At 43.0% G+C, this 16,655-nt stretch overlaps 1 protein-coding gene across 2 annotated transcripts in view; it reads right to left on the reverse strand.

Moving 5' to 3' along the window:
• Positions 1 to 2,017: 2,017 nt before the first annotated feature.
• The window catches only part of pof1b (POF1B actin binding protein), a 33,839-nt gene continuing 19,201 nt past the window's right edge, over positions 2,018 to 16,655 (reverse strand). The window contains exons 4-13 of one of the 2 annotated variants that reach the window (XM_023962734.2): positions 16,262 to 16,295; positions 16,059 to 16,139; positions 14,797 to 14,889; positions 13,367 to 13,480; positions 12,709 to 12,861; positions 12,506 to 12,622; positions 11,135 to 11,275; positions 6,422 to 6,492; positions 6,109 to 6,223; positions 2,018 to 4,850 (exon numbers count right to left, since the gene is read on the reverse strand). In XM_023962734.2, coding sequence (XP_023818502.1) covers positions 4,830 to 4,850; positions 6,109 to 6,223; positions 6,422 to 6,492; positions 11,135 to 11,275; positions 12,506 to 12,622; positions 12,709 to 12,861; positions 13,367 to 13,480; positions 14,797 to 14,889; positions 16,059 to 16,139; positions 16,262 to 16,295 — 940 coding nt within the window. In that variant the 3' untranslated portion in view covers positions 2,018 to 4,829. The remainder of the gene's footprint in view (positions 4,851 to 6,108; positions 6,224 to 6,421; positions 6,493 to 11,134; positions 11,276 to 12,505; positions 12,623 to 12,708; positions 12,862 to 13,366; positions 13,481 to 14,796; positions 14,890 to 16,058; positions 16,140 to 16,261; positions 16,296 to 16,655) is intronic. The other variant, XM_023962735.2, reaches the window with a different exon arrangement.

The following is a 16,655-nucleotide window of genomic DNA, read 5'->3' on the forward strand; positions in this document are numbered from 1 at the left end:
TCCCTGCTCAGTAAGTCCTGGTTCTCTGCCCTGTTTGTGGTCTGCTTTTGTTTATCTGTTGACAAGTGGGAAGACAAAATGAATTTCTCTTTTAAATTAAACAATTGTTTTTTTAAAGTGGCGTGTTGGAATAACTTTTAATCTAATTTTTTTCTTCTGTGTATACTTCCTAATTTACAAAATTAAGTTGAATCATTGATTTAGTCGATGTGTCAGTAATAGGAGAAAAGTCAGTCCCCTGCTTTTCACTCCATGAAAATGATCATCTTCAGAAGTCCAACCTGTGGGCTAAATGCGGCCAACCGTCTTCTTCCGCTCATCCGGGTCGCGGGGGCAGCAATCTAAGATTCCCAGACTTCCCTCTCCCCGGCCACTTCCTCCGGCTCCTGGGGGGGGGGGACCCCGAGGTGTTCCCAGGCCAGCCGACGTGTCCTGGGTCTTCCCCGGGACCGCCCTCCAGGAGGCATCCGGACCAGATGCCTGAGCCACCCCAGCTGGTTCCTCTGGATGTGGAGGAGCAGCAGCTCTACTCAGCGCTCTCTCCGGGTGACGGAGCTTCTCCTCCCCATCTCTACGGGAGCGCTCAGCCACCCAGCGGAGGAAGCGCATTTCAGCCGCTTGTATTCAGGATGCCAGTCTTTGGGTCATGACCCAGAGCTCACGACCATAGGTGAGAATTGGAATGAAGATGATGAAGAAAATGCTTTGGCCCTCACACATTTTTACAGATCTGGCCTTGTTTGCACAAAGTTTGGACACCCCTGATTTATGCAAAAAATACTTGTTTTTAATTTAAATTTTCTTAATAAATAGTAAAATAAACAAAAATGTTAAAAAAAACATGTTTCTAAATCCCAGGTTTGAGGGATTTGTTGTAAAGCTCTTGAAATTTAATTCTTTTCCTCTGTTTTATGAGCTTAAATTTGTATTATTCTAAGCAAATCTAGATGAATCTGACTCCTTTTGGTTGTCTGTGTGTGTTACCTACCCAGTAAGGACTCGTCTGCTGCTCTCTGTGATGCTTTGGGTTTCCGTAGGACTTTTGAGAACATTGGAGTCTCGGTGGTTGAGCAGCAGGCGAGCCCTCAGAGCTGAGATGACCTCATTCCCGCCTCCATCAGCCCTTCAGGCTGCAGAGAACGGCCTGCAGACACGACACGCCTCCCTCTGCTGGAGTCACAGCAAAACGCACACAGATGGTGCTTTCTACCTAAAACCCATGTATTTTCTGAGATACATTTCTAAAATAAAGCAAATTATTTTCTTTTTATATCTTCTGGAGCACTTTTTACTGAAATCTCCTCTGATGGGCTGTACTTCAGTCTCTGCCTTTCCCTGAGCTGCATAAAGAAACCATGTGATGGTTTTAAGCTTCACTGACCCTAATAAACTTTATGCCAGCATTTTATTTTGTGCTAATAAAAAAAAACACATTGTATAAGACTTTTTGGTGTTTTTGTTAGCATTGAATCTCTAATCTGACATTTCTAGGTTAAGATGAACTGTTTTATGATGTTTCTATGGCAACATGATCTGATGAATCCCTGACTTAAGAAAAACCCTGCAGTGACTTTATAGCTGCAAATATAATTAAGAGTAATTGCAAGTAATTGCAATTGTCAAGAAGATCATCTTCTTTCATCTATGTTTTTTAATCAAAGTGTGACTTCATTTCTGAAATATTAAGATACTTCTGCGCTTTGTCATTTTGCATCGTCTTTGTTTTTGTCTTGAAATAAACGAATAAAAACTGGAAAAACCTTTAAAAAAGACTTTTTTCAAAGAACAAAATATATTTCTTAAATTTAGTTTGCTCTTCCTCATCTCCTCAGGACCCTGTTTTTTCTGGGTTGGTGGGGTCCCCCCCTCCCTGTTCAGACCCGTCTCTTCAGGGCAGACCGTACGCTGAACCACAGCCGACACAAACACCGTCACTTAACGGGACTTAGAGAGGAGGACTGCACTAACTTGATGAAGACTGAGGTCAGATTAAACAGGAAATAAAAGCAAGTACACATTTGGAAAGATATATTACTAAATTTAATCACATTTAAATCTGCAACATTTCATTCTGTAAAAAGGTTAAGACCTCTTAGCCTGGAAAAGATCAAACATGTTCTTGCGAGGTTAAAGAAAACTAGATACAAACATATTTGTAGACAAAATTATGTAGTATTAGCTCCTGACAGTTTATTAAATGGGTTTTCTGCTACAATAAAACAGATTTTCCAGTGATTCCAGTTATAAAAGGTCAGCGTTAACATTACTGTTGGCCGTTCACAGATGGATGATCTGAGCAAAGCCAACGGCTGATGTTAACCTGCTAACAAACACGATGAAGCCGCTTCAAAAAGATTTGTGTTCAGTGGACAATTCTTCAGCCTGAAATGTTCTCATTCTGACCAAAATGTTTGGATTTTGAGTCATTTTCAGTCACAAAGCTGAAGTTACACAACAAATGTAAAACCAGTACAAAAGATTTCTTATATTAGCTCAGCTTGTGCTTTGATTTCTGTAACTGTGGAGCCTTTTGGGCTTTAACCCAGTGGACACAAAGGCCGAAACAAAAGTTCAGTGAAAACATCTACGGAAAAATCTGAAAGAAAAAAAAACTAAAGGCATGAGACAGGTTGGGATTTTTTAAAAACGCATAATTCCCCCTAAAAGCATTTAATAGTTCCATAGATTTAGGCACTTATCTTCTACCCCTCCCTCCACAAACACAGACACACACAGTGTTGCTACAAACCTGCATTAAGTCCCACATACATATACAAACACCTCAAAGCTCCATGTGACTCCGTGCAGCTCCGAGTTCCAGGTGAAGAGCTCAGAATTACAGTTTGAGACCAAAGCAAATGTTGAAGCTTAAGAGCAGCTCTGCAGAAAACATTCTCCGAGCACGCCCACCGTACAAACATACATCCACATGTACATGCAAAGGACAGTCGTGGTGAAGCATGCACTTCCTCGTCCCCGGGGCAAGCATGGGCGTGGTGGCTTACAGCTCAATCTCAGGATAAAAAGATTTGAACTCTTCTGAGTTGGTGACAACTGGAAGATGAATTTACGGTTCGGTTGTGAGTGTGTGTTGGGGGTGGGGGGTTGGTTGTGAACTGTCATCTTTCCTGCGGACAAAATCTAAAATTTGGGCTCAAATCCATTTTAATCCCTGCTGGAGATAGAAATATAGAAACGGCGTTGAGGGTCAAACATAAAAGCTTAACTGTCCAGAAACTCCAGCCTTACAGACACAAACCCATCATCTTCAGATCTATTTTTAGAGTGGCAGGAGTCTATTAGAAATTCACCTCTGAGTTGTGGGTCGGACCAGTGTTGTGGAGTAACTCCACCCCCCCTTTCCCTCCCCGGGGCTGAGAGCTCAGAGCAGGGAGCTGGTGGTCCGGCCAGCATATTTTCTACATCACAAATAGGCTAATTTTTCGTCTGCTCCTTAGCCATGACGGTTTCAGTAAAAGAAATACTCAGAAATACAATTTGCAAATCTTTACTTTCTTCATATACGGCCTCCATCATCACAGAAGTGTCAGAAAAACGTGTCAAAAACAGCATTTTCTTTAAGAGACCCACGCGAGTCAGAGTCCAAAACTCACCAGGAACTGGTGAGTCCCATCGAGCTGCAACAGCTGACAGGCCTGGGGCCCGCAGGAAGCAGGGCGAGCCTCTGACACAAGGGCCACAAAAAGGCTGCAGGTGACGCAACATTTATGGGTGACATTGAAACCACAGGTGGATCTGGGCCCAAATCTCTGAGTCTTTACCGCATTTGTAAAAAAATATCAAAGCAGGTGAAAGTGTCTTTGCATCCACTAGTCTGAACCGGTCTATCAGAAAAGATGCAGCTGCTTTGTAAATCCCTTTTATGTTCTCGTAACTTCAGGAGTCCCGTAAATCACGTCTTTATTGTTTAAATAGGATTAAAACGTTCTTTTAAATGTGTCCAGAGGGGTGTTGAGGTTAAAGCCCCCCACCGCCATACACAGTAGTTCTCGCCATAAAGAAAACCACAAAAAAAGAATCAAAATTGGACTTTTTTGGAAAAGTGCATCCACAGATTTCTCTAACTCTCTTCTTTAAGGACATCCTTAATTTTGGATGAAACTGTAAGTCTCATCAGGCCTAAAGAAGAGTCTTTGAAATGATTTCTCATTTTATCATCATAGGTTTTATTTTCAAAGCTTGAAGGAAACTGAGCAAACATTTTCCAGGACTTGTTTGGACGAACATGGACTCTGGAAAATCCTGGCTTTGAGGGAAACGTCATCCACGCCGAGACCTTTGGACTTTTTATCGACTTCAGTGCACGGATGCGCTGAGAATCCAGATTCCTCTGTGACGCTGAGATTTAGGTCAGTGATGTAAGCAAACCCTGAAATGTTTGTTTCTCTCACAGAATGAATGTTTTTCTGGATCACAGATGAGAATCAGAGAATGATGTGATTCCACAAAACATTACAAGTTTCTCAGCTCAGATTTTAATCTGAGATTAGTAACAATGATTGAGGTTATGATTGTAATTGAACAGGAAGTGAACTTTACAGATTTCCCAGTTGTCACTTTTGGACATGCAGACTCCTCAGATCTGGGATTTCTAAGCAGAGTCAGTTAAAAAAAAAAAAAAATCACCACGCGACAAACTTTATTTGTTCAAACCAAAAGATCCCAATCATAGGTGCGGGAGGATTAGGGAAATTATTACCACCACCAACCCAGAGAGCCCTGAGGGGAGGGGGAAGAGCATGCAGGGAGGGCGACATCGGCTTCTTCTCGTAGTTCGTTCATTCCTGTCGAAGAGAAGCAGTGTGTCTTTAAGGGGTTGTAATGATTTCCTGTCATGAAATAAAGCACAGGTGTTACACCTTAGCAGGTGTGGATGTTGGACAGACATACGACATCAGTCAATCGTGACCTTCCAGACTCACAAAAAGTTAAGAGACGCCGCCTTCAGGTGAGAATCCAGGATTCACACAGAGAACGCACTAGAACATTCTCCAGACGTGCCCAACCGCTCTGAGGTGACTGAGCGCCAAAAAGGCTCATGAAAGAACCATGTAAGTTCTGGTTCTGACGAACGGCGGAGCCTCGGCACACAGTGAACGTAAAAAGTGAAACCATTTTTTTTGAATACACGACTGAGAAAATTGAGACTTACTGGGATGAAATTTGATCATTTTATGGACTTTATACAATTATTATTCATTTCACCAGACTTTGATGTCCATAACTTTTTGTGAGTCATGTATTTAATTATTATAAAAATGTGTAAATGTAAATGTTATTCTGAAAATTCAGAAAAAGATATGTAAGGCATTTTATGTTTGCAATGTAGACGTAAATGTAAGTGAAAAACTACGTAATAAACCATTGACTGTATCAGAGAACTGGACTGAGTCAGTGTGACGTCATCCGGATAACTTCCTGTGAAAACCAAATCAATTCAGACCCCATTTTTCTCAATACGAAAGCCAGACATCGCCAATAAGAAGTGGTAATTTGGAGTCATCGTTACTATGACAACCACTCTGAACAATCAGAAGTGAGCTTGTTGGGAGGCCACACCCCTACCACTTAAGCAGGCTACACTAAATCTGTCAATCAAATGTTTTGAACGATGGACATGAGGACCAGGAGGCTCCACCTACGTTTATTGAGGCATCTGATTGGTCAGTTTATAAATTGAAAAACTTGAACTACAGAAAAAAATTCATGAAAAAATAGAAGATTATCAAGAATATGTTAAAAAAAAAAGGGCATCAGACCAAGAATGGTTCTTCAGACCAATAGGATGACTGAGTAACGGCTGTTTATTTCACTATAGAGGTCTATGGGATTTTGAGTCTACTTCCTGTTTGGAACGTCAGGGGGGCGGAGTCACTCCATCCAGTTCTCGTTTACAGTCAGTGGTGTAATCTTAGGGAGGAAATGTTTACGTAAAAAGCTACAGCAAGGAGTATAAAAGAAGGAGTAGAAGCTACAGCGTCAGCGAGCTTCCATCCCTGCGGTTCAATCCTCTCACAAAGCTTCTGAGAAAATCTTTACACCAACATGAGGCTGACAGCCGGAGAACGGAGGCCCTGTGCTCTTTACCTGTTTGATCATCTCCCCGGTTCTCTCAATGACGATGGTCTTTGCTTCTTTGACCGGTGAGGTGGATTGGTAATCATCGCTGAGCAGGCCGAGGATCGGGTACTGATTCCTGTACCTGAAACACCAAAGTGTCCGTCTGTGATTGATTCACTTTACAGCAGCCGGCTCATTTATTTTAGGTCGTGTATAGAGTTTGAAAATCATTTCTCTATTTCTTCTCCTTCATTTTTTTCTGAAGGAATCTGGGCTGAAAAGCTCTTAGCAGAGCAGCAGCAGAGTCCTTGGAGGGATCTGGGACGGTTGGGGGTCGTACCTCTTGGTGATGATGGTCTTTGTGACGTTCTTGGAGCCGTCGATCTTCTCTTGTCTGAGTTTTTTGATCTCCTGAGGGTCAGAAACGCTCGAAGGTCAGCAGAAACATCAACACAGGTGGTGCTGTGCCGTCTTTGAAATAATCCTTTATTCAATTGAATGGGTTAGTTCAAAAGGGGCCCAAGTCCAAGAGGTTTGTTTTTTCCAGGAAATGATTTTAATTGCATAGCTTAAAGGGAGGCTACACCAAATGATTAATATTTTACCCAGATTAAGCACCAGTTCATAGCTTCCAAATGCTATAATAGGAAGCACCTCACTTTTATCATTTCAGAGGACTAGCAAACTAAAGTCTCTGGACTTGGGCCCTTCTTGAATTAAACTGGGGCGCTGCCATATTGGATAACTAGTGCTGCCATCTATGGGATAAAGCTAAACACATGCAAGAGAGGCCCAAGTCCAGGAATTTGCATTAATGCATTTTAAATGTCAAGCATAGTCAATACATTACAACGGACTTGGGACTTTTTTGCACATAATCAAAAACATCTTTTCCCTTGAAGACCATAGAACATATAATATCTCTATTTTGAAAACCATTGTGGACTTGGGCTCCTTTTGAACTAACGGATTCAATTTAATTCAATTTTATTTATATAGCCCAATATTTACAGCATTAGTCACCTCCATGGGGTTCATAATTCGTCGTAATTCTTCCCTTATTGGGGAAGAGTTGAGGTTTTAAGCACCAAAATTATAAAACATTAAAAATGTTTGTATTAAATAAACATTTTATTTAGACCCCCCCTAACCAATAAACATGTGGTTAGGGGGGGTCGTAAAGAATACTACCAACGTATTCCCTGCGTGTCGTAAAAGGCGACTAAAAGGGACGGAGCGAGAGGACTGGGAATCCTCTCCCCTGTAACTACATTCCTAATTACGGACAGGGTAGAGTTGGGAAGGGGAGATTACCTCCCCAAACCCTTAAGATTGGGTCGTTGAATGTGCGGGGGTGTAGTACAGACGGAAGCAAAAGAGATCTGATTGGAAGGATGTTTGAAAGGAGGGGAATGAGCGTGTTAGCACTGAGTGAGACAAAGATGAAAGGGAAGGGTGAGTGTGTGTTTGGAAGTGTGAGTGGGAGAATGTCTGGTGTAGAGAGCGGGAGAGCAAGAGAAGGTGTGGCTTTGCTGGTGAGCTGTGAGGTGAGACGATGTGTGGTTGAATGGAAGGAGGTTTCACCAAGACTGATATGGGTGAAAGCGAAATTTCGGAAGGAGCTGTGGGTGTTCGTGAGTGCATATGGTCCTGGCAGTGAGAGGAATGAAGAGGAGAGAGTGACCTTCTGGAACGACTTGGATGAGTGCTTGCAAGGATTTGGAGCAAATGTGAATGTAGTGCTGATGGGAGATCTGAATGCTAGAGTGGGTGATGAGAAAATTGAGGGTGTTGTTGGCGGGCATGGTGTTCCTGGAAAGAATGATAATGGTGAGAGACTGATAGGAATGTGCACTGAAAGAGAGATGGTGATTGGGAATACATGGTTCAGAAAGAAAGAGATCCATAAGTATACGTGGGTGAGGCAGAGTGGTGGAAGAGTGATTGACAAAGCACTGATGGATTATGTGGTGGTTTCAAAGGTTGCATGTAGTAGATTGCTAGATGTAAATGTGAGGAGGGGAGAGTGTGGAGGTATGTCTGATCACTATTTGGTGGAAGGAAGGTTGCGTGTGGGTATGCCATGGGTGAGATCGAGAAAGAGTGGGGAGGCAAGAAAAGTTCTGAGAGTGAGTGTTTTGAAGAACAGAGAGAAAATGTGTGAGTATCAGAAGGAATTAGGTGGCAAGTGGAATATGGTGAAGGAGCAAATGGTTGTTGGAGTGGAGGAAGAATGGCAACAGTTCAAAAGTGCAGTGGTTGGAAGTGCAGAGGAAGTGTGTGGTGTGAGACGTGTTGGGGGTGGTCTAAGAAAGGGAAGTGAATGGTGGTGCGAGGATGTAAGGTTGGCTGTAGCTGAGAAGAGATGTGCGTACGAAGTATGGCTGCAGAGAAAGGACAGGGAGTCATATGAGTGTTATAAGGAGAAGAAAAGGGATGCTAAGAGAGCTGTGCGTGAGGCAAGAGCGGCTGCGGACGAAAGGTGGGGCAGACAGTTGACTGATAATTTTCGAGAGAACAAGAAAATGTTTTGGAAGGAGGTGAAGAGGGTGCGAAAGGGAGTGTCGGGGAGGGAGGAGAAAGTGAAAACAGAGGATGGAAGGATGTTGAATGAGGGGAATGCAGTAAGAAAAAGATGGGCAGAGTATTTCGAGAGGCTGCTGAATGTGGAGGAAGATCGGGATGCTGTGATTGGGATGGATGGAAGGGAAAGTAGACTGAATGTATTGGGAGAGTTGAATGAAACGTTGATTACAGGAGAGGAAGTTGAGCAAGCTGTGGGAAAGTTGAAAGTAGGAAAGGCTGCAGGTGTGGATGGGTGTGCTGGGGAATGCCTGAAGTGTGGTGGAGCGATCGTGATTGAGTGGTTAGTGAGATTGTTGAATGTGTGTTTTGCAAATGGGCAGGTGCCGCTTGATTGGATGAGTGCGTGTGTGGTTCCCCTGTACAAGGGTAAGGGTGATAAGTATGAATGTGGTAGTTTTAGGGGTATTAGTCTGTTGAGTGTTGTAGGCAAAGTATATGGGAGAGTGCTGATTAATAGGGTAGTGGAGGGAACTGAGTGTATGATTGGTGAAGAGCAGTGTGGTTTCAGGAGAGGTAGAGGGTGTGTGGATCAGGTGTTTGTTGTGAGACAGGTGTGTGAAAAGTTTTTGGCTAAGGGGAGGGAGGTGTTTTGGGCATTCATGGATTTAGAGAAGGCGTATGATAGGATTGATAGAGAGGCGTTGTGGGTGGTGTTGAGTATGTATGGTATTGATGGTAGATTGTTGGAAGGTGTGAAGAGTTTCTATAGACACAGTAGAGCGTGTGTGAGAGTGGGAAATAGCATGAGTGAGTGGTTTCCTGTGAGGGTTGGTCTGCGTCAGGGATGCGTGATGTCTCCGTGGTTGTTTAACGTGTATATGGATGGTGTGGTAAAAGAGGTGAATGAAAGGGTGTCGGGTACGGGTGTGAGCATGATAAATACTGACGGCAGCGAATGGAGTGTGAATCAGCTGCTGTTTGCAGATGATACTGCACTAGTGGCTGACTCAGAAGAGAACTTGGGACGTCTGGTTGAGGAGTTTGGAAGGGTGTGCGACAGAAGGAAGTTGAGAGTGAATGTGGAAAAGAGTAAGGTGATGAGGTGTACGAGGTTAAAGGGTGAACGCAGATTGAATGTGGCATTAAATGGGGAGTTGTTGGAAGAGGTAGAGTGTTTTCAGTATTTAGGGTCGTGTGTCTGTGTGGATGGTGGAATGGGGGGAGAGGTAGAGTTTAGAATGAATGAAGTACGAAAGATATGGGGGGGAATGAAGAGAGTGTTTGAATGTAGATCACTGGGAAAGGATGCAAAAAGGAGATTGTATGAGGGTGTGGTGGTGCCTGCAGCGTTATATGGGGCTGAAACATGGAGTCTGAAAGTGGCGGAAAAGAGGAAGCTGAATGTAGTTGAGATGAGATGTTTGAGGAGTATGTGTGGTGTGACGCGTATGGATCGTATGAGAAATGAAGTTATCCGAGAGAGAACTGGTGTGACGCGAGAGTTGGCTGAAAGAGCAGAGCAAAAGGCACTGGGATGGTTTGGACATGTTGAAAGAATGGAAAGGGAGCGATTGGTGAAAAAGGTATATGAATCTGATGTGAGTGGAGTGAGAATGAGAGGAAGACCGCGAATGGGATGGACAGAGGGTGTAAAAAGAGCGCTGAATGCAAGAGGGATGACTGTGGTGCAGGGGAGAGAGGCTGCTCAGGACAGGGATGGGTGGAGAGAGTTTGTGTATGGATGAATGGATGGGTGTGGTAGAGGTCTGGTCTTGGGATGAAGCGGCAAGGGGAAACCAGCCCTGGCTGAGGCCCTGCAGTGGAGGTGCCCACACTGGGCTGTGCAGCTGACCCTGGTGCAGTGTGGTGTGGCTTAGACCAGATCTCAGACCAGTCGCACGCACATACGCACACACGCACTCACGCACTGAAGGAGGAGGGTTTGGGGAAGAGACAGAGGGAGCTAAAATTGTGTGCCTTGTCTAGGCTACCCCACCTTGGTGGGACACAGCCTTGGTAAATAATAATAATAATAATAATAATAATTAAATAATTAGCAGGAAACAAACGGTTGGCTTGTTGTGCTTTAAAAACCAGTTTTCCTGTTCCTGAAAACTGTGAAAAAACTTAATCTGTGCAGGAAAAATCTTTACAAAATGCTCTGCATGAGTCATTATTGATCATAGCTGCTTTTATATTTTGGAATATGCCTCAATTCAAAGTGAAATGTCATATAATCTGTGAGTGTTTTAGGTTATTTGAAAAAGTGATCACATTTGACACTTTTCTAACGGAAATTGACTGTTTTTGTGCTTGTTTTTTTCTTTACTATAAAGCACCCATGTTTTACATTTGTATTAAAAGGCTTTAAAATAAAGTTCATTAAATTTGATCTGGAGCTGGAGCTGAAGTGTGAGGCGGGGGAACGGACGGCGTCACCGCTAAAGCATCTCAGCGGCTGGCAGCTGAGTTTCCCCGCCCGCTGTGGAATGAGGGTGAACGGCTGAACGGGCCGTGTGCAGCTGACCTCTTCCTGGTGCGTGATGGTGGTCTGCCGCTTCTCCAACAGCGTGAGCAGCTCGGAGATCTTCAGCTGGAGGTTCCTCTCTGAGGAGGACGAGCTGCTGGTGCTGCTGCTGACCTCCATCTGGATCTTTGTTATCTGGGACTGAAAGCAGAAAAACACAGCAATTCCTTTGCAGTTCAGACTAGTTTTTCTAGTTTCTGATGGAAAAGTCAGTTTTACAGATTGAACCTGCATCATAAAAGTATCTCTAAATATCTTTATATGAACAAAATATTTATTTAGTTAACTGATGGTATAACAGGCCCTGTGTGGCTGAAAAACATTTTTTAAAGTTGTGTTCTAGAGTATGATGATGACTACATTTTAGACAGAAAATGGTGTTTTTTACATGTTCATGTGGCATTTTTCTCACAATAGAGGACGCCCTTAAAGAAAATTAAGCTCAAATTAGCATTTCTGAGGATTTCTCAATTTAAAATGTTGTAAATCACAAAAAATATCGTTAAAAAAAGATCGTATTTGTGTCATAGAAAGGACGCTGCGTGGGCTACAGTACAAGCCCCCTGCTTAGCTCCATTCTGATGCATGCACTAGCAGACAAATAGATCTTTGAAATTAGTTTTTTTTCTCTGAGATAAAATCTAAAACCAAAAAAAAAAAAGAATCTCACGATAAAGTTGCTTTGGTTTGTTCTAGTCATTGTGGACACAACCAGCAGTGACCACAATTTCTGATCAAATCTGCAAACCGACAACAGTTTTATTTATGCAGTCTCACCTATTTAGTGTCAAATGAATGTTGCCAAATGCTTTCATATGATTTTGTCACCAAAAATATCCAACTTTTAAAAATTTCAGAATCATTTAGATTAAATAAAAACATCTTCTTGTCACTACTTTGACTTTATCGAGCGGTAATGTGTTGTGAGTCACCGAGTTACAAGCTCCACCTCTGGCTTCTGAACACTGTTGCCAGAGTAGAAGCCAGTAGAGGCTGTTGCATCCACCACTTTTTATTTTTAAAATCTACTCATCAATAGACTCTAACGTCTATTGATGGGCGTCTTTTCCTAATTGGCCACTAGAGGTCAGTATTGTCTGATAAAATATTCCTTTCATTGCACTGCCAGAGTCTGAGCTCAAAAAGCAGTTTGGAAACGAGAACCAGAAGAAGGTTGACGGTTGGATTTCCTGGTTTTCCACTAGTGAAAGTGAGCCAGACTCCCATGAATCCGTCTTTGAGAAGATTAGGAAATGAAGCCAAAATCATCCCTTGTTGTTGTCTGCAAAACTGCTAGAAAACTGCAATTTCCAGGATTTTTCCATGAAATTAAACTGTCTGTCTTGTTTGTGATCTTCACATCCGTCTTACCCTGAGCCTCTGGATCTCCTGGTCTTTCTCCTGCCTCATGGCGTCCAGCTGCTCCCTATACTGACGGGACAGCTCCTCCGTTTTTATGTGCAGGGTGCTGCTGCCCTGGCCTGCTATCTAAAGGTCGGAGCACAAGTTACTGTGAAACATTCCCATTTTTATCTACAGCGGGGACCAATCTTGATTTCTGCACAGCGTCTGACCTTCTGCCGAAGCATCTCGTTCTCCTTCTCCATGGTTCTTAGCCTTCCTTCCAGCTCTTTCATCTTGAACTGGCGGTTGGAGTCGGAGCTCTGGCAGCTCATGATCTGACTCTCCAGAGAGCGCTGGGTGGAGTGGGCTTCCTTCAGAGACACCTGTTCCGAGAAAACGTCCACAAAAGTTCACAGCAAAATGCAAAAAAACAGAAACAAGTGCTAAAAAGTATCCTCAATGAGGCGGTGCGGCCTGGAAACAGGAAGTTGTCAAATCTGGTTAAAACCTGATTGGCTCAGGAAAAGAACTTAAAAGGTGACGCAGGATTTATTTTAGAAATTTAACTCAATAGGAAAAAAAATGTAGGAAAACCAAAATGCAAGCAACAGAGTTGACATTTCTGCAGAAGCAGATGCTGCTCAAAGCTGCGAGGCATCGTTTTCCATGCTCTGAAGCACAGGTGTCAAACTCTAGGGGGCGTCCTGGATATTTTCCAACCAACCTGCCATTCAAGCTCCTTATTGACTTATCCCACCTGATCCAGGTAATCAACCGCAGATGAGGCAGGATTTCTGAAAAAGCAGCAGGGGGTCGGCCCTCGAGGCCTGGAGTTTGACACCACTGCTCTAAAGAAAGGATGGACATGTGACAAATGAGACGGCGTACCTGAAGCTGCCTGTTGTTCTCGCGGACGGCCTCCAGGAGGCAGTCATACTGGCGCGCCTGATCAGCTTTAAAGTTCAGATCCCTCTCCAGGGACTCCTTCTCGCTCTCCAGACGCTGCAGACGCACAAACATGAGGACAGGTATCGGTTTTCATTTATTGATGAAACGATCGCCAGTCCCGCAGATTCATTCAATATTTCTTCATCACTTCCAGGCGTCTGCAGCAGCTGAAACCATGAACGTGGCGTGCACACCTGCAGAAAGGCTCTTTTCTACTGAGTGAGTGACAGCAGAAAAGAGTAAATGTGCTGAACGTGCACAGGCAGGTGGATCTGGGTCCTCTGCCGCGTTCTTATACTTGAGGTTAGTGTAAGAACGTTACCTGAACATTTAGTTCAGGTAAATTAAGTCACGATGCCTTTAAAGGTTTTACTATGTCAGGCTTTTCAGGAACTCTGCGTGCACCTTCAGCTGGAAACGCCTCCCCGGTAAACAAAACAAAACTAGGAAGAAGATTCTGATTGAAATGAAAGATAAACGTTTCTGCTCTTCGAAGGAATTCCCTCTGAAAAGACCTGAGTTCAGTCAGACTGTCCACAGAAACTGCTCTCCTGAATTCAGATCTTTAATATCAAGAACTTTGGCCTAAAAGTTTCGTTGTTCTTCACCTTATCTATCAGAGCTCTACCTGAACTGGTCTCTTCCTGTTTCCTCTCCAGTGTTCTTCTTAGAATAATGGTTTGCAGGAAAATTTGCAACTTGGATGCAGTTTTTGAGTTGAGAAAACAAAAAAGTTTTGTCAAAAAATATTTAGTTTTGTTTAGCATTAAGGTGAAACCTTAAAAAACGGAGCAGCAGACCCGACCTTCATGCATCTTAAGAGGTTTTATTTCTGTTTTGGTCCAGAACTTTTCACATGTTTGCTCCCAAAGTTCTTCCCGGGAAACATAAACGTCCTGGACACAAAAGCTTCTCCAACACATCTGAACTTTCATCAGAGTGAAGGTCTTTAGGCCCACAGGTAAGAAGAGTTCAGCTCAGTTCTTTCCTGCCTCTGATTTTGTTTTGGTTAACAGAGCATTTATAAATCTAAAACCATTTTCTGGAACTTTTCTACGAAGTGTTTCAGTAAAAACAGACGAAAACTCCTGACTTCATGTGGATCCATGGGAAAAAAGTGTTAATTATAAATGTTCAAATTGCAGTAAACGCAGCCTGACTTGCAGTCATTTACATTAAAGTTCACCTATTTTTAGACATTTTTAGTTATTATTGCTCATAAAATGGACTCCTCGGCGTCTCTGCTTCGTCACAAACGTCGATTTTCTTCTGTTTCTGCAGAAAGCTGCTCACATCATGGCGTTCAGGGTTCGGTTTGAGCTCGGCCTCGCAGCCACAGCTCATCTTCGTCAGATGGATGAAGCTCTTACCCGCAGGTCCTCCGACATCTGCATGAGCTCCTCCCTCAGGCTGCTGAAGGTGGACAGCAGCAGGCGCATGCTCCTGTCAGCGGTGAGACGGGTCTGCCCCACAAACACACACAAACATGAGCGAGGCGACAACAGGGACAGACAAAAACCTGAAACTCTTTTCTTCTGCTCCAACAAACCTCCACCCTTATTTTGAAGTTTCTATGAAGAATTATAGGACATCTTTGTCTGTTTTATCATCAAACTACACTAAACTATACGATTTAAAGCCTAATTTTGTTTAAGGGTAAATGATTCACTTTATCAAACAAAAGTTGTATTTTATTTCAGTGGAAATAATTATATTTCTTAGCTTTTTTTTTACGTTCTTCACTTAAAACTTTACAGATTTGGCATTTGTGTCTTCTTTTATAAACATTGCAATAGCAGTGAATTTAGCATTTTCAGCAATTTCCATTCAGCTCACAATCATTTAACTTCTTTATATCTTCCTTTGGTGTATACTTTAGTCTTTTAAGTATCTTTTTTAGCTGTTTTACATGATATTACCAAATGTCAGATTATAGAACCCATTCTCTCCAAAATAATTTGGGAATTCATTTTAACCTTTTTATTTAGTATTTTAGGAGTTTAGCTCCTCTTCAGCTGAAACTGCTGTTCATCATCACATCACTAAAACTTCATACTTGTTTCAAGATTTAGTCATAAAGGCATTTAAAAGTGAATTAATATCAGTTTAAGAAAACATGTTTTAGTGACTAGTATTTCTGTCTTGTAATGAATTCTTGGTAACATTATTTTTCTCACCTCTTTGGCAGATTTTTACTCAGCTCTTGAAAAGTTTTCCAACTTTAAGAATTTTTGACTTTTTTTTGGGGGGGGGTCGTGTGTGTCGATTTGAACGGCTGCATGAACAGCCATTGAAGCTGGCGGGGGGGGGGGGGGGGGGGGGGTGTTCTGCTGCATAAGGACGGCCTTCGTGTCCAACTGCGTTTATGGTTGATGCTAGTTGGTGCTGCGAGGTTAAAAGAGATGTTTGCTTGACGCGTCTCTCTGCTCAGTCTGACCTTCTTAAGGTCTTTGACGGCGTCAGGAAAAGTCCGTAAAGGTTTCACTGGTTGCTGCGTTTGGTGAAGATTTTCTGGAGGAAATCACCAGAGGAAACATCTGGTCTGGTCTGAACCTCTGGATGTGCAGCGGTTCAGACTACGTCAGTGGGGTTTAAGTCTACTTTAACTCTTGGTTTGTCCACATTTTCTCACCTGAAGCAGGTAACGCATTTGCTGTTTGGTGAGTTCAGTTGCTCCCTTGGGAATCAGAGCTTCCACCTCATCTCTCTCCAGCTACACAACAAAAAAACAAAACATTCACATAAGCAAACTGAGACTTCTTTTGACCCGAGTCGTGTCTGGCAGGCTCAGCTCGGACATCTTTCTCAGCATTCCTGCTGCAGGTTTTTTCTCACCTTGTAGTCGTTGCTGGGATCCAGCTGGTGTTTCCTGTAAAACAAACACAGGAAAGACAAACAGTGAATGAGGCAGCTTGACAGAGGAGTGTTTGTGTGTCTGTGTGCGGGTGAAAGTACAGTCCGCAGTGTAACTTTTTCTCACGTGCATTTGGGATAAGACAGGACTCAAAATAAACGTCTTTGCTCTTTTGCTGCAGAAGCGTTTCACTGATTGGATAACTGGGATGTGGAAGCGTCCCTTTGGTTTCGTTTACACTCATCAGATCCAGATTCATGTTATCTGATTACTTTGTGATGTTTAAAGATCTGGTGCCGTTTTAGATTCCCTGGAATGTTCTGAATATTGATGGCCAGGGTTTCTGTCAGCTTTTCCAGCAGCCAGAAACCACAA

The sequence above is a fragment of the Oryzias latipes genome, chromosome 14, assembly GCF_053564925.1.
Source record: "Oryzias latipes strain Hd-rR chromosome 14, Olatipes_Hd-rR_3.1".
NCBI classification, from domain to species: Eukaryota; Metazoa; Chordata; class Actinopteri; order Beloniformes; family Adrianichthyidae; genus Oryzias; species Oryzias latipes.